At 40.4% G+C, this 24,937-nt stretch overlaps 1 protein-coding gene across 2 annotated transcripts in view; it reads right to left on the bottom strand.

Annotated features, from left to right (window-relative positions):
* The window catches only part of utrn (utrophin), a 281,528-nt gene that overhangs the window by 201,968 nt on the left and 54,623 nt on the right, over window positions 1-24,937 (bottom strand). For both annotated transcript variants that reach the window (XM_034699118.1, XM_034699119.1), the window contains exons 11-28: window positions 22,917-23,098; window positions 21,294-21,444; window positions 20,955-21,074; window positions 19,988-20,089; window positions 18,368-18,475; window positions 18,087-18,266; window positions 16,446-16,603; window positions 16,227-16,350; window positions 16,052-16,139; window positions 15,097-15,341; window positions 12,929-13,097; window positions 11,618-11,745; window positions 6,745-6,882; window positions 6,550-6,651; window positions 6,073-6,228; window positions 4,489-4,659; window positions 3,690-3,881; window positions 2,886-3,020 (exon numbers count right to left, since the gene is read on the bottom strand). In XM_034699118.1, coding sequence (XP_034555009.1) covers window positions 2,886-3,020; window positions 3,690-3,881; window positions 4,489-4,659; window positions 6,073-6,228; window positions 6,550-6,651; window positions 6,745-6,882; window positions 11,618-11,745; window positions 12,929-13,097; window positions 15,097-15,341; window positions 16,052-16,139; window positions 16,227-16,350; window positions 16,446-16,603; window positions 18,087-18,266; window positions 18,368-18,475; window positions 19,988-20,089; window positions 20,955-21,074; window positions 21,294-21,444; window positions 22,917-23,098 — 2,649 coding nt within the window. The remainder of the gene's footprint in view (window positions 1-2,885; window positions 3,021-3,689; window positions 3,882-4,488; window positions 4,660-6,072; window positions 6,229-6,549; window positions 6,652-6,744; window positions 6,883-11,617; window positions 11,746-12,928; window positions 13,098-15,096; window positions 15,342-16,051; window positions 16,140-16,226; window positions 16,351-16,445; window positions 16,604-18,086; window positions 18,267-18,367; window positions 18,476-19,987; window positions 20,090-20,954; window positions 21,075-21,293; window positions 21,445-22,916; window positions 23,099-24,937) is intronic.

Below are 24,937 nucleotides of genomic sequence, written 5' to 3'. Positions count from 1 at the left end.
ACAGAAGCTGCAGCATGATTAAAGCGAGTTTGACAGACAGGCTGCAGGCAGTCTACAGATATAGCAGCAGAGCGAGACACAGCAGAAGAAATATGGAAGACAAAGTCAAACACAGTGAGGTTAATATCAGAGTTAGAATGTTAAACAGATGCTTTGGTTTGTGATTATTCACTGGTGTCCTCACACCAATGATCAGACCTGTTAGAAGCACCTGTCTGCAGTTTAACAGCATGAACATCAGGAAGCTGATCTTGTCTCTGCTTACTGAACTCTTTGGCTCAAGCAGCAAAATCTCACTAAATAAGTAATGAGTCATTATTCTGATATTTATGAACTTACTCATTTCCACAATAAGTAGGATTACTTCAGGCTTCTTACTCACTCTCTGTTTACATCTGCCTGCAGCAATAGAAAATGAGTCCTCTCATTTCAAAATTTGCTTGTTGAAGTGATACCAGAAGCTGTCTTGTCGCGTTTTTTAAGTGTGGTGCTGAAAACATATCCTGTTTAAAGCTTGTAATAATGTGTGGAAGAGCCAAAATATCAGAAATGAGAAGAAGAAAGTATTAGAATATAAGATCATTCATCAGATGCATCACTTAAGACCAGATTAAACTGAATCTACCTCTCTGTCTCTGCAACCTGTGATACAGGGAAGCCGTATGATGAGACCCGAGGTCATCCTCTCTTTACATCTGACAGACAGCTGGTTCCTGACAGCCTCTCTGTAATATTAGGCTGCTACAACTATGTTTGACTCCTCCCTCTGCTACAACAAGCCATGAGGTGTTATCCTGAAAGAGGTGAACTTTTTTTTACTTGTTTTCATTTACCATGTTTTTTATCGCCTGATGGATGATTTTTTTTCCCAGTCTTGTTTTTACCATCCTTTGATTAAATAGAATAGAATAGAATAGAATAGAATAGAATAGAATAGAATGTACTTTATTAATCTCTGAAGGGAAATTCAGGTCAGAATTCTGACTTTTATCACACAATAATAAAAATAAAATTGGCCATGGTCCTCTTCCATAACAAAGAAAGAATTAGAGCGTAATAAAATCAATTAAAAAATATGTTTAAAAAAATAATAAAATAAGTATAACATTTTCAAAGATCTGCTTCTGCACATTCTGTATACCTGTCTTAAATGTAAACTAAAATCGTATCTATTCAGTCTACCTTTTATGTAGGGTTTCATAATTGTAATATTTTAATGTTTATATTAATTATTTATTTATTTTCAAGTATTTTTTATTATTTGTTTACTCCTTTTTATTTATATTTTTAGTGCCTTTATATTATCTTCAACTTTTATCCTTACCCATTTTTATGTATTTACTTTATTTATATTCTTATTATTTTGATGCTCTAACTTATTGTCAATTACATTTATTTTACCGTTATTGGTGTACATTAGTCTCTACTTTTTGCCATTATTTTACTTCTGCTTCCTTCTTGTTTTTTCAATCACTGTAAAGCACTTTAAAAGGCATTTGATTTGAATGAAAGGAGCTATATAAATAAAGATTGGTTCATTGATTGATTGTACTTGTTTGCACTTCTGGTTAGATGCTGCATTATGTTGTCCTGTACTTGTACTTGTGTAATGACAATAAAGTTGAATCTAATCTAATGCATTAATACAAAGCTGTAAGTAGGCATGGTTAATTATTCTCCTCTACATTTTTAAAACAGCTGCAAGGCTTCAGTGGTAAGAACAGTCTTTGTTGTAGGATGATATCAATGCAGCATCATTTATAACTCTCTATAATATGTGTCATATCGTCACTGTCGGGCAGAAACCACTACTTTCCAGGAAGTTAAAAAAAACAACTTTGTTTTCAGCTGTTGGATTTTGTCTCCTGACACACACATAAGGAGATAAATAGCTTTGACTAATGCACAAGAAAATTAAATGATAAAATATGGAGATACAAGGTTTCTGCTCGACAGCGAGGATATGTAATATCATAAGGGAAAGATGAAGTGATTTTAGCTATCTCCTGCCTTCCCTCCTATGATCAGCTCACAGACCCCTGGGATCAAGGCGTGATTGGTCAGAAGCTGGGGTAATTGATAACGAGGTCAGGATTGTTTCTTCAAAAGCTGACCTTTTATCCTGAACCATAGCAGGTTATGTCCAAAGTGAACTACAGGTGCATTTCGACCAAGAGTTCCGGGGTCTTTTAGCCCCCAGAACTACTGTCCCCTGAACTACAAGGTTCCTTTTCCCCCATTGTTGTCTGCGTTTCGACCGCAAGCTGAAGTCCCGGGTAGGTTTTACAAATCAGGCCAGTGATGTATGGAGAAAAAAAATTATATTAAATAACATTTGAAATCTTAATAAAAAACTAAACTAGTATGCATTCCCAGGAACTCCCTCTGGGTTTCAACAACTGTGTTAACTCCACAAACACTGTTACGTTCAACTGAAAGTCCCAGGACCTTTGAAAAGTACTACCCCCCAAGCAGGGGCTTTTCAAGAGGGAGATTATCTACCCCTGAACTAAATTTAGACCCTAGTTCCTCCGGTCGATACGCATGTAGTTCAGGGGTAGATAATCCCTAGTTCTGGGGTAAAGTTCCTGTGCTCGAAATACGCCTTACCTTGTAGTACTGAAAACCCAAAGTCAACCCTTGATTTACCTTAATAACCACAAGTAGTATTACCCCCAGGTGGATTACACATATCAAGACATGAAGTCAAGTTAAACTAGACACCCAAGATAATTCTGACTGTGTGTAAAAATGGAAAAACCCCCCTCTAAAAAGATGAGCAGAATTTAAAGGAGGGAGAGAGAAGAGAAGCTGTTGAGTGTAAGATGATGGATGAATTAAATGTGATGGCATTAAGTGTGTGTGGGTGTGTGTTGTGTTCTTACCTCCAGGGCTTCACTGACAGCCTCTGTGTTCTCCGGTAAGTTGTCTGAAGCTTGAACCTTCTCCTCCAGAGTGTTGAGCCAGCTCTGCTCCATGTCCAGGTACTGAAGCAGCTCCATCCAACAGGACCAAACCTCCTACAGAGGACAGCCCCGAAACAAAATAAATCACACACACACACACCCAGAGCGAAAACATGAAAACACAGTTGTACACAGCCAGGGAAACATTAATTCCAGCTGTACGAAGTCACGGCTCTGTTGAGAACACCCCAAACTCTGCTGGAGGGGCAGAGGAGGGTTTGCGGCTCGTGCAGGCAAACAGAATGCATAAACATAAGCACAACTCAGTGACATGTGTGACCTTTACCCTGCAGAGTCTGCGGGTTGGTAATTAAAAACACTGCCCCTAACTAGAACTTAGCACTTGTAGATGAGCTCTGAAGACAATATTCATCAGTGCCCTTTCAGCCTCTCTCACTTTGCACATGAAAATTTGCAAAAGTCTGCCCACGAAATGACACAACGAATAAACCATCACGTCATTTCATTTCTGAACCTCGGGAGTTGCGAGTTAACCGACAAATTGGGCCGTTCATGCGTGAAATTCAGACTTATAACTACTTAAAGTTGTGTCACAGAAGCTTTTTATACCACAGTGAGGCTATAGCATTGAATTTAAAGCCAAGTGTTATCCAGAACGGCAAAGACATGATGTCCTACAACATTAAAAAGCACCATTGACCATCCTTTTAGAGTTTTAATCGACAAAGTAAAAACATCATCTCTGAATCTCATGTATATTACCTCCAGAGTGTGACACTTGCTCTTGAAGCGGTCACAAAGCTTTTGGTAGTTGACGAGAACCCCGTCCAGCTCTGAGGTCAGCTCCTTCCCACTGCCTCCACCAGAGGGCGACATTTTGGACACCAGCATGTTGATGCTGTCTTTCAAGATCTTCACCTTTACCTCCTTCTGAAGCACATCCTCTTTAGCTCTCTGTGAGAGATGAAGCACACAACATTTAAAAAAAAATCCATCACTCCTAAATGTTCATATACAGTTATATCCACACTTCCACTCCTACTCAACTCAACTTTATTTATATAGCACCTTTCATACATAAAAACATGCCGCCCAAAGTGCTTCACAGAATAACAGAGGGACAGAAAACAACAGCAATGGTAAAATTATAAAAGGCTTGATTATAAATAAAATACTTAAAAATAAGATAAAATCAATACAGTAAAATTAATAAAATAAGTAATAGTGGAAAGAAAAGTTAAAAATAAGGTAGAGTTAACAAGATCAGACGAATACAAGAAATAAATAGATAAATAATTAAATTAAATAAATACATGTTAAAGCAATGATTAAAATAATAATGATTAAAATAATAATAATAATAATAATGCAGTCCAGAGCTAAAAATAAATTACTCCAAATTAAAAGCTAGATTAAAAAGGTAAGTCTTAAGTTTACTTTTAAAAACACCCAGAGAGCTCGCTGCTTTAACGTCCAGAGGCAGAGAGTTCCACAGCTTAGGGGCGTAATAACTGAAAGCTCTCTGGCCGGCGCTTGTGTGAGACAAACGAGGAACATTTACCTTCATCTCATCCAGCGACGACTCCAGCTCCTCAGGACTCTTGTATTCAAAGTCCCTCATGAGAAACTCCTCGTCCACCTGGGTCATCCACTCCTGCATCTCCGCCAAGTCCTTCTTCAGATTCACTTGCCTCTCCTTGCTCTCTGACAGACGCTCTTGATGGCTCAGCAGCTGCACAGGAGAACATTACATCAAGTTTGGAAGTTAAACGTTAGACCTTTTGGGGGGGGGGGGGGGGTTAGTTTGAACATTTAGGGCACTGGAAACCTTACTGGGATTAGTTGCTGAATTCAACTGCTGAGTTCTTTGTGCCTGTCTGTTTGTGCCTTTTTTGACAGTCTTGATATCCAAGATTTGGATGTGCAGCTTTGGTTTAGTCGGGAATCCGTTGTAATCGCAGTATACGCTCTTTAAAAATGAACACAATCAAGTCCGTGGATTTTTGGGTGGGATGGCGGGTTGGTCTCCTTTCTTTTCTCTCAGTTAATGTACATTTTGATCGGGGTGGCTGTGACTCAGTGGGTAGAGTCGGTCGTCTATCAATCGGTAGGTTGGCGGTTCGATCCCAGCTCCAGCAGTCACATGCCGAAGTGTCCTTGACCAAGACACTGAACCCCAAATTTTTCCCTCTGTTGTTCAGAGGTGTGTGAATGTGAACGAATGAGATTAGCTAACACTGATGGTCCCTTACTGTAGCAGCCTCTACCATCAGTGAGTGAATGGGGATGAATGGGTGAATGTGACGAGTAGTGTAAAAGAGCTTTGAGTGGTCAGAAAGACTAGAAAAGCGCTATAGAAGTACAAGCCGCAGGTGTGTGATTTGTGACTGTATTGAAAAGATGAAAAGCAAACATTTATATTTTACATGTTACTCTTTCTCCTTGAGCCCCATTTGTGCATATCTCAAACACAGCTCCACACACTGCAAACACAATGATCTTCTAGATGTGTGTGCATTTCTCTCTCATGAGAACCGTTGTCCACATTTGCAGCTAATTGGCTCCATTGAACATTTGTGAAAACACCGTGACGCTCCTTCATTCTAAAACAAGATGCGTGCTTTTATAAGTACTTTCTGATATTCTGTTGTCATTTTTGTTCACACTCTTTCTCGGTTTTTCATTATCATACATGCCAGAACTACCTTCATGTTTTGACTCTGATACTTTACCTGATAGAATCATCTAAAGATTGCTACAAGTAGCTGTACAAATAAAGTAGCAGCGCATGCCATTTTCAGCTTAATTATGAGGCATTATTGATGCTTTTGTTGCTCTTAAAGATACTCAAGTAAAAACAAGTACAACCTGCACCCTCCCCTCCCAACACAACCACTGTAATGCACAGCTGGCACAATCCCATGCATTCCATTGGTTAGCATAATTATCATGTTTTCTTTTTCAGGCTGAGCTATCAAAACAAAAAAAAGACGCACAAGACAACACAAGAGTGATATTCACGTGTTGCAAAGGACCCTTCCCAGTGCCTGCAGGCGAGAACTACAAACATCAGCTTGAGCAACATGATGTTATTATCTTAAAGTTGACGATAATGAACAGAAGCAGAAAAACAGTTTTCCCTCACCTGTTTGCTGAGAGAGTCCCATTTGACCCGACACTTATCCAACTTCTCCTGCCCCCACTTGGCGAGTCCTGGGACTGCAGCTGCCTGCACAGCGCTCACATTCTCTCCCATCTGTTTCAATGAACCTTCCACTGACTCCATCTCATTCACGTACTCCTTATTAGCAGAAAGAGGGAGGAAGTGAAAATGATATCATAAAATACTTTGATGCAGTAATCAATTCAGATCTAGCAGGGTACACGATTCAAGATAACTGGGACAATTTTGGGCCCTTCCAACAAAAAGTCAGCAAAGGTCAGATTATCGGATGGTTCAAAGATTATCTTGTCAGATTCTCCTGAAGGGTGAGGTGGGTTAAGAGTGATTGTTTTCCGTCCATTCTGTTCAGAAGAAGATTATTTGTTCTCCGAGCAGACAGAGCATATTACTTGTTTTGTGTAAAGTCACCTTTGACTTCTTTTTGCATTATCCTCTCACCTTGCACTGGTTGAGCTCTTCCTCGATGCCCAAACCTGTGGCATCATTGGACAACACTTCCTGAACTCCATCCAACCAACGTTCGACTTCCACCAAACGCACCTGCAAACATCAAACCAACAAATCAATACATCCATCAAAACCCATTTCAATGAAAAACTGAGTCTCTTTAAATTATCATCACAGCTGCTCCACCTGATTGTCTTTCATGCTACCCAGGATGCACTGCAACGTGCCCAGCTCCTCACGGGCCTTGGAGGAGAGTTGACTCCATCTTTGTAGTTCTGCGGGATCGGAGGCTTGTTGCGTTTGTTCAATCTCCAGACACAGGCTCTGAGGTGAAAAAAAAGTTAAGGTTTAGATTGACATGTCCAAACTCTGTGTGTGTTAAAAAGTGCAACTTTTAAAGGTGAGCAGTCCTTCTAGGTTGACTGAACCTTTTACAACTGAAGAAAAAAGTTCTGTTTAAATTTGTAGCCAGTTGTAATTTGAGGATTTTAAAACTTTAATAGTAACACTAATTATACGATTCCCTACACAATTATTGTCAGGAGAACATTTATATATCATACACAAATATGTGAACTATTTAGTCAAGGTTGCAATGTATTTGTCACGTCCACCGGTGAAGTTGTTTTATTTTTCTTTCCTCATGTTTCTTGTCCTGTGCTTCTTGTCTTATTTTGTTACTTACCCTTGTGTCTTGTTTTCAGGTTTGCTGACTTGCTGTCCCCGTCTCCCACACCCCTGATTATTCCCAACCCCAGTGTGTATTTAAGCCCTGTCTCCCCTTCTTTCTATCCCAGTTTGTCTTGTACCTTGTGTCAGAGTTCCAGCCTTTTTATTCCTTGTGTTTTCTTTCTTGTTTTTGTGCCTTTTGACTGCAATTTTTACCTCTGGTCTTTGGAAACCTCTGCCTGTCTGACTGCCTGCTGGTGTGCAGAACTTTGTTTTGTTATTAAACGGAATTGGAGTTTTCGTCCGTCTCTCCAGTCCTATTTTTGGGTCCAATTTTTGGTACAGTTTCACAGTATTGTCCTTAAACAAAACAAATAATGCATATCCCTCTGTTGGTTTTACGTCACTGCAGAAAAATGATGTGATAGTATCATTTCATTTCTTAAATGAATGAATTTTTAATATAAAAGACATGTTTGTTTGGTTCATGTTCAAATATTTTATTTGAAATCTTGAATGTTGTTGTTAATGCTGCTTAGAAGTTTGGCAACTGGTACTAACACGTACTTTGGTATGACATACAGTTGTGCTCATAAGTTTACATACCCTGGCAGAATTTGTGATTTTTTGGGCCATTTTTCAGAGAATATGAATGATAAGAAAAAAACTTTGTTTTCACTCATTGATAGTGGTTGGGTGAAGCAAAATGTTTGATCAAACAACTGTGTTTACTCTTTTTACATCATGAAGACAACAGAAACTACCCAAGAAATCATAAATTCTGCCAGGGTATGTAAACTTATGAGCACAACTGTAATTCAACGTGACGTGGCAATTTATTTTGTTTTGACTGCAAACCCTCAACACATTAAGTAATTTGAATTCCACATTATTGTCCCCACAGGTCAAATTAAAAACATCATCGTTAACTTTTGTGCTCTGAAGAGTTTCTATTTTTAAAATCTCTGCTTTTCTCTGCTTGTTGGTTTTTATGTTGTTGATTATTACTTTCTCTCCAGTGCGTATGTTAATGGTGTTTTAAAAAGCTTACAAACTCTGATTAATTCATCTAAATTACTCACTTATCTCAATTATTTTATTTTGTGAGAAGCACTGCATCACTTCTATGAATCTGTCAGTAAATAATATTTTTTTACTACTGCATTTTATTTTAATTAAGTCTGTGCCTCCATGTTTGCCATCCTGACTATCTTCAGCACTGTGTTGTATTAAGTTGCAAAAGTTTATTTTTTTCCTCTTGCTTCAGTTTTCAAGGTGAGCTCTTGAAGGAGTGTCATTTTGAATTGATTGAAAAGTTAAGGGAACTGAATGAAACTGGCAGCTTTTACAAACCCATTGAAGGACGTCCCTGATTTTGTTCGTCAGTAGAGTGTTTATGAAGATTTGACTCGTGACAGGTACACAAGGGGTACAAAGCAACGGCAGATTGTCCACTTATTAATGGATCACAGATGGTGTTATTATCTCAGATGGATAAAATAACTACACACACTGCAGTCCTTGGTTGAGAGAGAGGAAGGGAGGAGGGGTCATAAGAGATTATATCTCTTTTAACGATGATGTTTTTGATCAGTAGAATTTTGTACCTTGATCAATTATGACTCTGTTTATCTATCAGGGATGTTTTCAGGGGCTTTCGTTTGTTTCATCAGGAAATTATCTTGTTTCTGCTCAATCTACACATAGAGACCAGCTGAGCAGAGAGAGGAGTACAGAGATGGATGCAAAGGGAGAGAGCAAAAGAAGAAATATTTCCCTTAACCTGATGTTTTAAATAATTAATATTGCTAACCTGTGGCCAACTTCATTCATGCCAACTTTTTCCAACTATAGTTTACCGTTGGCTCATAAAACAGCCACGCAAGGAAACCATCGTTCAAGAAATCTAAGTGCGCCCTGTATACAGAGGCTACAAGTTTCACGTTGCAGTAGACGCAGGTTGGACTCCTGGCCTCGACCATTTACTGCACTTTGTGCACGCCACATTTCCTGTCCCTCTTCATCCGTCCCATCCATTAAAGGCAAAAATGCCCAAAAATATAACTTAAAAGAAAAAAACAGTTCTCAATCTACACACTAATCCCTCAGCTAATCAATCTATCTATTTTGGCCAAGATCACATGGACATCTAAAAGAACATTCACATGAACTACAGTGAACTGCTACCAAATCTGTTATAATTCTGTGCTAAACAGATGACCTTCTGCAATGAGGCTAACTGCAAACAGGACTTGGCGATGCTGTCATGGGACTGGTTGTGTTGGTTTTCAGGCAGACTGACTGGTTGAGTGGCTCCACATTGAGCTGTCAGGAGTTCCACGCTGTCTAGAATGTACCAGGGCCACGCCCCCTCCCCAGAAACATGCCCTATCTGCCACCATAATAAGAGCTCAGACTGAACCACATTCCACAGAGGGATGGAGGAGGAGACAAAGAGACACACAAACACAACAACACACACACACACAAACCCTTTTCCTGCCACACAGAGGTTTGATACAGCACAGAGGAAAGTGACTGGATGATAAAGAGGACTATTGTGAGCTGGAAAAGCAAACTGACAGCAGACAGAGATTAACTCTCACTCTGATGTTGATGCAGGCTCACAGACACAAACAGAGACTGTTCAGAATGAGATTCTTTCAGTTTACAGGTCAGAGGGCACAAGTGATATCAGGCAGCCTCTGGATTTAAAACAACAACACCTCAGATGTGTTCTCTGCACACTCAAAAGGCTGCTTTTACCGTAAAATACAAACAAAATATCTGTGCTATTAACTCACAAACTCCTGTTATTAAACATCTGTCTCCTCATCATAAACTCTCAGGTCACAACTCCTGATCAAAATATAGAATAGAGTAGAATAGAAAGCCTCTATTTGATTGTTTACTATACAATGAAACTAGATGCGCTGCTCCTGTAGGTGCATGTAATAAATAAAAACAGACAGAAAAATATATTCAAATAGTATACGTCCTATATTTACAATCAGGTAGGGAAGAGATGTGTTTGGTTAAATATTGCACATGTGGAAGTGGAGTATCTCTTTATATATCCTGCAGACTTGACTCATAGCACTCAAGAGTACTCAATTGAATTGGCAGCTTTGTATTGTCTTTTTATGTTTTTTAATTTTTTTCTCTGCTCTCTCTCGAAATTATATGTGTGTATATCTATGTGTATGCATACGTATGCATGTGTGTGCATATGTGTGTTTATATATATGTATTTGTATTTATTTATTTTATTACTTCTCTTCTTTTATTTTGTCATTTAAAATTTTTTTTCAACAAAAATTTTCTACATGTGTTTTCTAGTAATTTATGTATCTGTTTATTTTATAAATTTTATTTTTAATATTAGCAATTTTATTCCATTTCATATCTCTGAGCCCCTGTTTGTTGTATCTGTTTTGTCTTGTTGATATATTTAAAAATAAAATATTTTTAAAAATATATGTATTGCAAATGATACACAATTATTGCACACTTACTTATATTGCACATAAGTGGTTTGTTTATGTTTGCTGTTTGTGGGTGTTTAGTGTTGTGATAGCTCCAGGGAAGAAAGTGTCTGCAAGCCTGTGTGTCCACGCTTTATGTGACCTGTAGCGCCGGCCAGATGGCAATAGGTTGAACAGGTGGTGACCAGGGTGGGATAAGTCTTTGATGATGTTACTTTTCAAATGGTAAATCATTCACAGCATGTTGAGACATAGTTTATGCATCATAGTCCCACATTCCAAACATTACTTAAGAAGAAAGTATTTATCTGTGACGGCTGGAAAAACAGGCGTTTTCTGTTGCATTAGGTGAGCCATTCACTGTCTTTCATTCATTGACAGTAATGATACACCAAATATGTGCTTATGTGCTGAAGTGTGGCTAACACTGTGCAAAGTGCAGACGTAGTGCAGACGAAGTAGTCTGAGTGGTCCTGTGTTTGCATCCATGATGTTGCATAACAGAAATCTGTGTACACTAAGTGGTGTGAATGATTAGCTAGACAGGCTCAGGTAATATTGGCTGAGTGGCAGGGATGAGTCCAAGGGGTGGCCTGGGTGGGCTGGGCCCTGCTTGAAATCTGATTGGCTACCCCAAAATCCTAATTGAAGTGTTTGTGCTGTATTTTCTGGTAGCATTGAGCGTCACTACAACTACGATTATCGTTTCAAATGACAGGCAGCACTAATTTAAATGTTTCTGTGTGAGGATTGTGTCTCACTTCAGTCCTATCATATTGAATATTATGTTCTGATCAATGTCTTAAGTCTTGCAACTCTCAAAGTGGTTGATAATAAGATCAGTTTTAAAAGTTTTAAATTAAGTTTGAAGATGATTTTCACAGAGACACAACTCTTCTGCTTACCTGTGCCTTCTCCACGGCCCCCTCAGCTGTAGGGATGTCCACAAGTCCATCTCTTAGAGTGGACAGTCTGGCCTCTAGACCCTCCACCATGCTGGGGAGCATCTGTTTGGCTTCAAGATCTGCCAAGGCTTAGATAAGATAAGAAATGGGGAGAAAAAAAAACAGAAGGTTAAGCTCAGGCATCAAACTATCGCATCTGGATTCAAGCATCAGGTTTGCGTCCACAAGGGGGCAGTGTGCTGGTTTTTAGATTTTCCCTATCCGTGTGTGTGTGTGTGTGTGTGTGTGTGTGTGTGTGTGTGTGTGTGTGTGTGTGTGTGTGTGTGTGTTTGTTCACTATGCTGCAGGAGGATTCCATATGTTTGACAGTCTGGTTCTCACTAAGTGCAGTATAGCTCTTTTGATCAACTTAGTATATCATTCATGCCAGACTCTCTTTCAAAACAAACTTAGAGGCTCATTTAGGGTGAATGAATCAATAACAAAACCAAAGCAGTGCCTATTTTTGACTAGTTTCTCATGTCATGCTCTCGCCTTTTTCTCTCTCAGCTTTTTCATTAGCAGGTGATTCAATGCTTACATAATCTGACTGTGTTTATATACACAAACAGCAGAGATAGAGCATAACTAAGCAGGAGTGGGGGGCAGTGAAATAGAGGGAGGCCTCAGCGTGAGGCAAACTCCCCTCAAGCAGAAACAAATCGGTTTTCCTTGGCTCTGATCCAAATCCTCACAGTCCCAAAAGCCCAAGACAGACACACACACGCACGTGTACGCACACACCTATATGGTCAGGACAGGAGCAAAGAATAGTATGCAAGTTTTCCTTGCTTCGGTCGAGACGAGTGCACGTAAATTCTAAAGGTAAAACAGTGACTGACTTTCAGGTGGAGATTGAGCTGGCACAAACGTCTGATCTTGCTTTTCATCGTTCTTACACACTCACGCATGTGTGAGCTTTCGAAGGCCATATAAGGGCCTCCTCTATTACTCGTGGCTGGCCAAGGTTTCAAATAAAAACTGATGTCAAATTTACACAAGCCCTGCAGGACTGAGCCCTGCTGATCTTAGCTATCACTCTCTCAGTCTCCCTATAAACCCAAGAGATCGGAGCCAGGAGCGAGAAAGGGAGAAATGGTTCTTTGTTCTGAGGAAGGCTTAAATCTCCCGTCCTGTGACTCACTGAAACAGGCCTACAGGCTCTTGACCCTTGAAAGCCATGTTGATACAGAGGAACCTGCCCAGAGGTTTGGAGCAAGTTCCCTCAGTGTTGGCTAAACTAATTACTCTGACATATCTCAGCAGGAGTACCTTGGTTGACCTCCTGCTCTCTGCTCTGTAGCCGCTGCAGTGTGGAGGCGTGATGGGCCGACACCACAACCATGTTGTCTTTTAGAGACGGAACGGCTCCCAGCGACGCCACCTCTGCAGAGAGCTGCTCCAGTCGTGGACTCAGGGCGTCAACATGCACACGTCTGGACTGCAGAACACAAGAAGAAGAAGTTCATTAATTTGATTGAAATGAGGAGTTATCACACTTGTGCTATTTTTGGTTCAAGCTTCAGGGAAATTAGGAATGAAAGTCTCTGGTTAGAAGATATCAATAATAAAAGTACAGTCATTTAAAAGACTGTGGATTTAGAGCAGAAATCTAAAACTTGCAGAAAACACAAAATGAACACACTACAAAAAATAAATCTGTCAATAAAGAATGTAATTCAAATTTTGTATCAATATATTGTTAATATATGCATTGCTGAAGGAGAGTATGTAGAGTTGTTGAAAGATAATTCAGCTACAAAAGTTGTTGTTTCAGTTTTTCTTCTGCTTTTGACATCACATTGGCTTCTGTTCCTTTAAGATGCAAAGCCTTTGTTTCATTTTTTTTTTATTCAGCATCACTCAGCACTATTGGCATGAGGGTCATAGTGAAGGGAAAGGTGAGACTGACTATCAAGCCTCAATAAAGGGAGGGCCATGAGCCCGAAATTGAGGCCCCTCCACTCCTTCTACTCCTACTACATGCCCAACTACATATTGGGTGCGTCTAAAAGCTCTTAACTTTCATCCTCGCGTCGTTCACTTGCGTCTTAGTCCCGCCCACCAGAGATGCAAGGAAATGAAACAAGAGGAAATGAGGAAACGAGGAGATTTGTATTAAGAGAAATGAGACGTCCTTTCCTCCAGATCGTCACGTAAAGCGACGTCGGTTTGTAATGACGGCTTTAACAGCTGTTTGTGTCTGCACACATGTTCACTGTAATAACTCTGATAAATATAAACAGTAACAGAGCTCTGTCTCTGTGTTTACCTGTTTAACAAACACCTGCACATGAAGAGAATCTGCTCTCTGTTTATTCTGTCCTGAAGCATCACGGATCGATTCACTTTTAAAATGCCTCATTATTAAATTATTTATTACTTTAAGGGAAAATAGAAACCATGCACCTCTTTTCAAACCCCGTGCTCATTTATGATCAGCCTTGTATGAAACTTTATTAACCTGACAGGAAATATAACAAGTGTTTTTACTAACAGACAAACTTCACTGTCAGATTCTCTTCATGAAGAAAACAAGAACAAACGGGGAAACTACATGAGGAATAACTGACCATGAATATATATTCTATCTATTAGTTATGACTCTCTTTCGTAAGACAGTGAATCTAAAATAAACAATCATATATAAAACTCAGGAGTGATCCTGTTATATTGAATTTATGATTTTGCGTTCAGTATTTTGTGTTTATATCTCACATCAAACACTTTTTAATCTCAGCTCATCACACACAGACTGTTTAGAAACCAACGTATATTTATGATCTGTTTGAGGGCACCCTTAGTGACTGTTTTAAGGTCCGTCTTTTCTCTGTTATTAAACTCAGCTGATGTTAAGTTTCGGTTAAGTCTGAGCCGCTGCATCGTCCAATCAGTGAGAGCTATTTCTTAAGGGGGCGTGTCTGTCAGAGAAAAGACTTCTTTAAAGTCTACTCTCGTGTTTCCTCGATTATCACTCCTCCGATCAGTCTCCTCTCTCCTCTCCCCTCCAGCAGCGTTTAGAGCTTTGGGACGCAAGTTAAAATGGCGCGTCAGTAACTACTTCCTGTTCGGCCGAGGAGCAAGGAGCGAGGAGACTGCAGTTTAGAGCTTTGAGAAGCACCCACCGTGAAGGGAAAGGTGAGACTGACTATCAAGCCCCAATAAAGGGAGGGCCATTAATGAGCCCGAAATTTAGGCCCCTCCACTCCTACTACATGCCCAACAGCGTGTTGAGTGATGTCACTGAGACTCCATGTTTTTTACAGTCAAAGGTTTTACTTCCACATGTTTTTCCCCCACTCAAACTCTCCACGCTTCAGGAAAGAGACAGACAAGACAAAACTTCTCTTCCATGTACTTCACCCCTAAGATCCAATATAGAAGTACATAACTAACTGTCCAAGAGCACTAATGAAAGGTTTAGAGCAGACATTCCTTACCTGACATTCTCCACTCAAGCTTCTGATCTCAGCCTCATCGCACTTCAATGCAGCCGGGGTCGAGTCCAGCCACCCGTCCTGTTCCCCCAAGGTTCGGTCCAGGTCTGCCAGCTCGGCAGACACCGCTCTGACCCGGCTTTGAGTGCGGACTCTTTCGCCGGCCGCCTGCAGCTCCCTTGTGCTCACGTCCCAATCTGTTTGGACCAGGTCTAGGTCTGCCTTCACTGAGTCCACACACACTCCCTCTACAGAAAGAGAAGCCAACAGACAAAATGGTTGAATATAATTGCCTTTGAGTGGATTTTTATACCCTTCTGCCTAAAGGTGTAACAGTTTGTTGAGTTTTTTGGGACGGGAGATAGAAAATAGATAATGCTGATAGAAATAACAGTCAAACAGACAGTAAAGATGACAGAACAGCAGATAAGATTAGATAATACAAGTCAAACTCAATGGAAACTTTAGCGTTAGAGACTTCTACTCCAACTTAGCAACTGCTCCACCACCACCACCCCTCGCTGCCTCCAGAACAATGTAAACACATAAAAATCCTGGGAGCCTCTTCATTTCATTGAACTGTTATATGGAGTCAGCGACCCTGCAGGGCTGACAGATTTTTACTGCTCTGTCCACGGCACACATACCAACAAACACACACGTTCAGATTACTGGCATCTATAAGTGAATGGCGATAAAAAAAAATTATTCAGCCTTGTAAATATCCAGAAAATGCCAAGCAGCTGTGGAAAAGTAGTAAAATCTTACAAGACGAGCGTAATTTAACTGGAAATGGAAGATTTCTGTTGAAGCCAGTAGCCTGGGAGAAGCTATAAATATGAGGCTCTATTTCAGCACAAAACTTGGAGAGATTTCCTGAAATGATTCTTTGTTTTATTGTCTTAAATGATGTATCATTTGCTGACATTAAGCTACAAACCTCCTCTTTCCCTCCTACCTCTCTCCAGCTGCTCCATCAAGCCTCGTCCCTCCTTGATCACTTGACTCACTGTGGCCTCCTTTGCTGTGAGCTCCGACTCCAAACCCTGAAGTGATTGGTCAACACATGTCCGAGGTGTTATTTTAGGCTCTTACTTAAATTGCTTTTTATGCCTTATCATCAGGAGGTCTACCTTTAGTTTCTCCTGCAGGTCTGGTGTGCCAGGCGTGCTCTCGGGGTGAGTGGAGGCCAGCGCCTGAGCGGATGTCTTCCATGCTTTGATCCAGCTCGAGACGTCAGAGAGTTTATTTTCAAACCTGAAGAATACAGGGGGAAAAAGCGTGCATTGGTGTGTGCTTGCTTGCCTTTAGGTCTTTCTTTTTTCAAATTAAGAAAGCATCCCTGTTCTTACACTCGTCTGACTTCTGCATCTGTTTCCACCAGTCTTTTTTTGGGAGGAGCAGGTGGGGCCAACTCCTGGTCAGACTTTGGACCAGCCGCATCAACTGTATCCAAGAAAACCTCCCCTGCCCCCGGAGTCAGCCCAGCGTCCGTAACAGCTTCCATGACCTTAGCAGAAACAACAAAGTCATTATTAGGAGACATAAACATATTAAAACGTCTATTTAAAGCTCCAGTGAGGAACTTTCTGTTTGTGTTGATTTTGGCACCCCTAGTGGACAAAGTGGTAACTTTTATCTACTGCTGATCTTCTCCTGAACATGTGTAAGATGTATATCCAGACAATAAAACTAATCCTGCATTCTTTTGAGGGTCAATTGTATCACTCATCATGAATATTTTCTGTAGAATAGAACAAGAGAGATTTTTTCCTTCACCTCGTCTGACGCATACCCCCCTCGCAGCGGTTTCAGGCATTAAAAATTACTTAATAAAATGTTTTACTAATTTTGCATTCTCAATAGGCGGGTGAGGAAATAAAAAGTAAAGGCACTGCACCACTGGACCAGTAGAGGGCATTAGGACAAAAAAGAACGCCATTCATCACAGATGACAACACAGAAGGAGACAGAGCAGCAGGTATCACAACAATTAGCCTGTTAGCATGGAAGAGACTCGGCTCGCACTCTTTTAGATGGTGCTATATTTCATCACAGATAGATTCACTGGATCAACACGTGAGAGGAGATAAGCGTGAGTAGCAAAGACGTTTCAACACGGCTTTAAAATCATTTTTAACTCAAAACGCTGTGGCAGAGATCGGCCGGTGTTTTGGTTTAAACCGCGACCCTGTTAACTGCCGACTTTCAGCCGGATGCGTCCCTCATAAACGTCTTTAGATGATCATTAAATATCTGATGAGGATATTGAATCTTAAAACTCACTCTGTGTTTCAACAGCTGTGTAAACTCCACAAACACTGTTACATTCAGCTGAAGGTCTCCAGTTTACAGGGTCAGTTTTAAAACCGTAACACCAGGAGAGACGCATTCGCGGTGGGCTGAGAGAAGACTACTGTTACAAGCTGCTAAATCAAGGGAATCACAGCTTCTTCTTTTGAAAATTACACACACATACAAAAAAGATAGAACAAATGAAAGAAAGAGAAATCAAGTGGATCACAGATGTGTGTGATGTTATTGTGGACGACAGGCGGAATAAAAACACTGCGGTCAATCTACCAATCAGACATGTTCAGCATTGCAGGCCCTGTCCCCCAAAAGCCCCGGGGCTTTTGAAAAGAACTCTCCCCCCTAGCAGGGGCTTTTTAGGGGGGAGATTATCTACCCCTGAACTAAATTTAGACCCTAGTTCCACCGGTCCAAACGCACGTAGTTCAGGGTTAAGTTCCTCCGGTCGAAATGCCCCTGAACAAACTGAGAAAATGGATTTTGTTGGATAGGAGCTCTAACTTTAAAGTTTTTACATACACTACATTAAAAGGTAGAGTAAAGACAGAAATCAGGTTTCAACAAAATTTTGACCAAAAAAAATGTCTTTTTTGTATTTCTTATACAATATGCTTATCTGGAGCAGACTATTTAGGATCAAACAGAATAATATGAGGATTTTTCCTGCATGGCAAACATACCTGGAATGAGCAGTCCTCCAGTTTCTGCACAAGGTTGTCCCATCTATGAGCCAGCTCCTCTGTGTCTGCTTCAATCTTAGCCCCTGCCTCTGGGTTCCGCAGCAGCGATATCACATCCTGGCCTGCATCAGACAGCTGGTCCAGAGTCTTCCTCTTCTTTTCCATGTCTTCTTTCAATATCTGAGAAAAGAAAACTCAGAGGCTCAACATGATCTTGTAAAAGTTCACAAATTAAAGTTGGTTGTAAAGTTTGTGTTGCAGAGACTTGGCAGGTTACTTACTGCCAAACGGCGCACATTAGTATTCATTTCACTTTGGTCCTTGAAGTTGCTTGTTTGTACTTCACTCAAGGCCTCCTCTTTCTCTGCCAGCCACTCTCTGAACAAACTCTACAGAAGAGGTGGAAAAGATCGTTAGCATAAATTAACTGGAACATGTCTCGTTATGGAGCATTGTTAATATATGAAAAACATTTTTATTTCTGAACACAGCTACAAGATCATTATCTAAACTCAAGGCCAGACATTTCCAGCTGAAAGAGATGTGCACAAATCAAAGATCCTCTTTGATTGCAATCGCTTCAATTAAAAGTGGGAAGTGAATTTCCGGGCAAAACTCGACAATGTTTAAGTTTTAAATGGCAGTTTGAAGTTTCGTCTGCAATGCTTGAAAAGAGTGATCAAGTGTTGTTTTAAAGTAATTATGTAGATCATCAGATACGTGCTGACGGGTCTTGGACCTCATCAGAGATCATACACATATAATTTGGGACTGTCCAAAACTAGTAACATATTGGAAAGGTATTAAACTTGAAATTAAAAACTGTATGAGAATAGAACTACACTTTGAACCCTCCTACTTCCTATCAGGAATGTTGCCAGGGGATAAGGAGCACGGAGGCCATGCAGTGCTGCTAAGGGTCCTGCTTTTAGTTGCAAAGAAGATCATCACAGTCTCCTGGTTAAGCCACAGGCCCCCACAGTCACACAGTGGAGGAATAAAATGAAGGACAGTTTCTATATGGAGAGTATCACTTTGAGTTTACAGTTAAAAACGGATGTTTTCCAGATAAGGTGGTATGGTCTTTTCAGAGAGAGGAACTTTGAATGTCAAAACTATCCCTCCCAACCAGATTTCCTCTTAGCCCCTCAACATAGATCGGCGTGTGCAGTCATGATAGTGCCGGACTCATAACCAATCGGAGGATGTAATAGAGGCCGCCCCTTAACCAATCAGGACAGAGAGTTGGAGATTAGCTATGATTGGTCCGTCATAACGGGAATGAGAGGAATAATAACATTGCTTGATACAAAGGCATTTGAAAAGCAGAGATTTCACAATAGTCTCAAATTAATCCACTTACCGATGAGTACTGATGGGCATTATGACCTTTTCTCCAAACCCAGCAGAAAAAAAGTAATGTTTGTTACACCATTCCTACCAACAGCAGCTTTAATGTAACTTTTTTAATTTGTTTTATTGTATTTATCAATTTAACATATTTATTTTCATTATATTTGTATTTATTAATTGAATTTTGTCTTTATTTTTATTTATTAATGTAACTGTCATATTTATTTTCCATGTATTTTTATTTATTTGTTTTGTTATTATTATTATTATTATTATTATTATTATTATTATTATTAATCTTATTATTATTCATTTTTAAATTTCAGATTTTATTTCTACTTTTTTCTTTCAGACTATGGCTTTTTTTTTGTCTTTGATGAAATATTTGTGCATCAGATCTGCCTCTGAGTCTAATAGCAGCATTTTTATTTTGTGTTGTGTTGATTGAGTCTTCTAAAAAAAAAAATTTAAAAAGCAAGTATTTATTTTACAAGAGAGAGGGGAAAAAGATGAATGCGTTTGTGTGAAAGTGAAGTGAAATGTCCCACCTGGTCTGACAGCAGCTGTTGCCACACCAGGAAGACTTCCTGCAGTTTGTTCCACCTCTCCTCCGTCCAGCGACACACGGCCGCCCAGCGCTCACCCAAAGTCTGGAATGAGGTAAAAAACAAGTCTACAATTCTGAAGTTGTAATAATCTGATCTGTATTTCTAAAAAAAAGAACTGAGTTATGTTTTTTGTGTTTCGTCTTTGAGATACATTTTAAAGCCTGTAAATCTTCATAAATTCATGTTTTCATCCACAGCTCACTGACAGACTTTCATGAATGAAACAAAAAATACTAAATATACCTAATAGACATTTTCTAAGCAAAAATTACTGAGTTCACCTTCCTAAATAGGCCCCAAAAAGGAACTGCCCTCCTTTAAAACAGGGGTTCCCAAAGTGTCCCAAAGGACAGATGGGGGGTCCTGAGATGTCGTCTAGAATGTTGTTTTTTTTCAAAATTATATAGAAATTAGCAAATTTGACCAATTATAGTATGAAATATTGACAAAAATAGACGCTAAACTTGAAAAAAAAACTTGAAATTAGAAAATGTAATGAGTTTTCTTCCTTTCTTTTTGCCAGATGACTCCGAATTTTAGGATTAGTGAACAGTTAATTATCAAAAGCATCAGTAGCACCAGGTTAATGCTCTTGCTTGTCTTCTTTTTTTAAATTGTGTGTCTTATTGTGGCTTTATACCATATTTTATCAACATTTTGTTCCATCTCATGCTACAGCTTGTGTTAGTATGATGGCACAGGAAACACAGCCACATGCTCATATAGGCTAATTTTCTGCAGACCAGCTAAATGAAGCCACACTAAATCACTTTGAGTGACAATGGGGGTCGTGAGTCTTTGACACCTATATTTTGGGGGTCGCGGGCTGAAAAGTTTGGGAACCCCTGCTTTAGAATATGTAATGTCCAGACAGGTTCACAGAGATGACCAGTATGACCAGACGTACCTGTAGTTGCTCCTCCAGAGCAGCGGTGGCACTCTCACCACTGTTCTCGTCTACCACCACCACCATGTGTGTCAGAGAGTTAACCTTCACCTGCTCCGCCTCCAGGTCATTCTGCAGCTCCTGAGTGGAAACACAATAAAAGCAAATTCAGTCACACATTACTCATTAACTGAGCTGCCTCTCCTCTTTATGGGGACACCATGGAGACGGTGAGTGAGTCATTAAAGAGCAGGAATCACCCATGTGACCACCAGATCACAAGATTTGTTTTATTTCATTCAACAATGACTCACTCGTCTTTGACTCCATTCATGTTTTATTAAAGGAAGCTTCATTTACTTTGTGCTGCTCTATCTGTTCTTTGTAGAGCTCGATAGCTTGAGCTGTCGGGTCTGTCTCTATCTTCCTGATTCGCTCCTCGGTCAGTGTGAGCCAATCAGAGAGCTGCTGGAGCTGCTGCTGCTGCAGATCCATCAGGACCTCGTGGAGTCTAGAGAGGGAAGGTGGGAAAAATGACGTAAAGATGGGTTTGCAGAGTAAGACAAGAACTGTACCAGTTTCATTAAGTTAAGATTGAACTGTCTTGTTCAGCTGTTTGATTGTTCCAAAATCCTGATGACACCCACATACACAAACACTGAATGAATGCTCTGGTGGACTTTGTAGATGCAGTTTATGAACCGTGTGTATGTGTGTGTGTGTGTGTGTGTGTGTGTGTGTGTGTGTGTGTGTGTGTGTGTGTTAGTGTGTGTGTGTGTGTGTGTGTGTGTGTGTGTGTGTGTGTGTGTGTGTGTGTGCAGACGTCCAAGACATCATAAACCTTGATTGCACGGATTGAGCGTCAGACTTGCTAGACCTTGGCTCGCTTACGGCTTATGAGGTGTCACCTTCACACACTGGTCACCTGCAGCCTTTTATATGCTTCACAGGAAATAGTCCTGAAGATCTGATGTCGACAGTGACACCGAGAGAAAGATGCTCTCCTACAGTCAGACTTCAATCTTAAAGCTGTATATTCATGTTTGTTGAAAAGGATCATTCACTAGATTTTTTAGAACTCCGTAAATATCATCCAAAATGTGCCAGGCACATCCTAGCTCCTGTTGGAGGAATTGTGGAACCCATGTGGCTAACCATACCCACATCTTCTGGTCATGTCCAAAACTAAACTTGTTCTGGAGAGAAGTATTTGATGCAATGAAAGAGGTCTTCCAAAAGGACATTCCTCAAGACCCCTTGGTGGCAATACTCGGAGTGATGCCCGTTGGCCTGAATGGGAGGGCCAAAAAATACTTGTTTAATATCTTATCTACAGCGGCCTTGAAGTGCATCACCATAAGCTGGTTGAAACCAGACCCTCCCACTTACAATATATGGATCCAGAAGGTTTGGGACATTTATCAAATGGAACAAATTACATACCAATTAAGACTCCAAAGAGAAACTTTCTCAACAAGAAGACCTGTGCTGGCTCTACTAATGCAATAGAGAGTGATGTTTAATTTAGGCGCAGACCAAGATCATGCAATATTTTTTCCTGGGTTTGACTTTGCACCTGTACTTTGACACGTGATATATCAGAGTGGATTAGAATTTATTTCTTCATGATTACAATACTTAATTATGACTTTCATCTCTCCTTTACTTTTATGAACATTTATTCTTATACTTGTTTGTCTGTGTGTATTATTGTTTATATGTATATTCTCTGGAGTGGACATTTTGCTTTATTGTATTTGTGTTATCTAATTCTGTCATAATGTCCAAATGTAACTTTACAGCTGGAAAAAGAAAAAAAAAAAAGAAATATTTTTCACATTGTTCTGTTGATGAGAAAAATGAATAAAAACTAAGTTTAAAAAAAAAAAGAAAAGGATCATTCACTGATGTTTGTCTTCTCCACACTGACAAAAGCAACAAGTTCTGTAGGACTAAAGCCGATAATTGTGTGTGTATACCAACCTGGCCTGGCGGTCCATGCTAGCCACCCGTAGGCTCTCCCAGCGGGCGTTAAGGAGGCTCATCTGCTCCCGGATTTCGTCCTCCTCCTCCTCTGTCAGGTTGGCCTGGGCGATCAGTTGGTTACCCGCCTGGAGGACGTTACCCACGCTGCTCTGGTGCGCTGTCAGCTCCATCATGAAGGCCTATCGGAGTAGAGGAAGCAGTTATAAAAAAACAAAAACAAATGCATGCTGAATCTGAATGTTAGAAGTGAAACAAGCTGCGTGCTAGAAATAAAACAGCTCTGAGATAAATTATAAAAATGTCTACTATCTTAACATGTTAACTTTGAAAACATACCCTTAAAGTTACTTTTATTCAGCTTCAACTTTTTCTTATGTAAAGCGAGGCTGCATGCTGGCACTTGGCACCCACACGCTAACATCTGGATACGTTTCTGTCCCCCACCCAAAAACTTCCCTCTGGCTTAATAACGCCCTGCAGAAGCACCGGGCATCACCTCTGGGCTTGTGTGTTTGCAAGTGTTGCTACAGCAAAAGTCAGTCAAGCTTGTAAGAGTTGCACAAAAACTTAAAGGCAAACTGTCACACAGCCAACTGAGGCCCGACTGCAAAACAGACACGGAAGAAGAGAGTGCTTCAAGAAGAGCTACAAGGGGCGGCTTTGAAGGAGTACCGTCGTCTCTGAATTCCTCAGAGGAGCTGATTTTTTGCTGGTTCATGTCCCGAGAAAATATGAAAAGCAATGAGGCGAGTTATTGTCTGTTTTCTGTGACCTCTCTGGATGAGTAAGCATTTTCGTCTGCACCTCTGAGCACATTGTTTTCGATGAGGCTTAGCAGGAGAAGCTGGAGTAAGTATGTGAAACGGCAAAAGCAGAAACAAACCGGACCTTTTTTTTTTCAAGAACTCCTGAAAAGCCGAGCTGTTAAAGAGGCTTTAGGTCTTGTTGCTCTCAGTCTCGCTATTTTCTGCTTTGACCTGCATTCCAGACGTTAGACTTCACAAATATTCACATTTCAGCCAAGGGAAATCCTGCCAAAGCCCCTTTACACACATGCACAGACACAAACCCTGCAGCTACGCCTTCTCTTCCCCCGAGCAGGCGAGTGAGCTCTGTGCCAGGGCACCATAGGGTGCTGTGCGGCACGGCAGAATTCCTGGCATTCCCGACATGTACGGAGCATGTACCGAGCATGTACCGCTGGTTGTGGGAGGCCTCTATCTCTGGGACACTGTCTGTAGTCTCAACAATGAAAGGAGGAATCTCTCATATACACTGAGTGAGAGTGTTAAAGGACAAGAGACAACTGTGAACAAACGTCTGTTTTTAACCTCCTCTTGTGAATTTCTGTTCATGTATTTATTCAGAAAGACTGAATGGGATTTTAAAGACAGACGTACTGAATATAAGGGGAAAAGAGGAGGAAACACACATGGTTATACTTTCTTTATGCATCTTTTAATCTGCTATTTAAGTTTGCTGTATTTCCCTATTCTTTTGAACATTTTTAAAAATAGGATAAAGAAGTATCACCACGAGTCGTTAAATGCTGCTAAATGAAACTCTAACATTAGAACGGTAAGGTGTTTGACATCTAACGAGCCTTCATGTCACCTCCAGTAGGTCATCACCAAGCGTTCCTCAGTCAAACTACACAACTTTAAACTCCTCACTGCCCTCAGGGTTATTCAATATACGTAGATTGGCTCTCTGTGAGCAGTTCTCATGGTCGTCAAATTGGTCTACAAGAGACAAGTTTTGAGTATGGAGAGTTCTGATGGAGGCCAGTCTTTAAAGGTTGTCCTCGGCTACAGACTCCACAGAGGTAAGGTGCTTGTAAAAAGAGTTCACTGTTTTTCTGCAGCGAGTCGAGAAAGATTCTTGAATTAGAAACGACACGTCTTCCCGAAGCAAAGAGGACCTCTAATTTTTTTAACTCTGCTGCCAGCTGATCCATAGAGATGAGCGGAGTGGGTGTACTGTCTTCAGTTGCAGATGTGATTTTTGTGGCAGAGCTA

Source organism: Notolabrus celidotus, chromosome 13 (genome assembly GCF_009762535.1).
Source record: "Notolabrus celidotus isolate fNotCel1 chromosome 13, fNotCel1.pri, whole genome shotgun sequence".
In the NCBI taxonomy this organism is placed as follows: Eukaryota; Metazoa; Chordata; class Actinopteri; order Labriformes; family Labridae; genus Notolabrus; species Notolabrus celidotus.
This window is presented reverse-complemented; position numbering and strand designations above follow the sequence as displayed.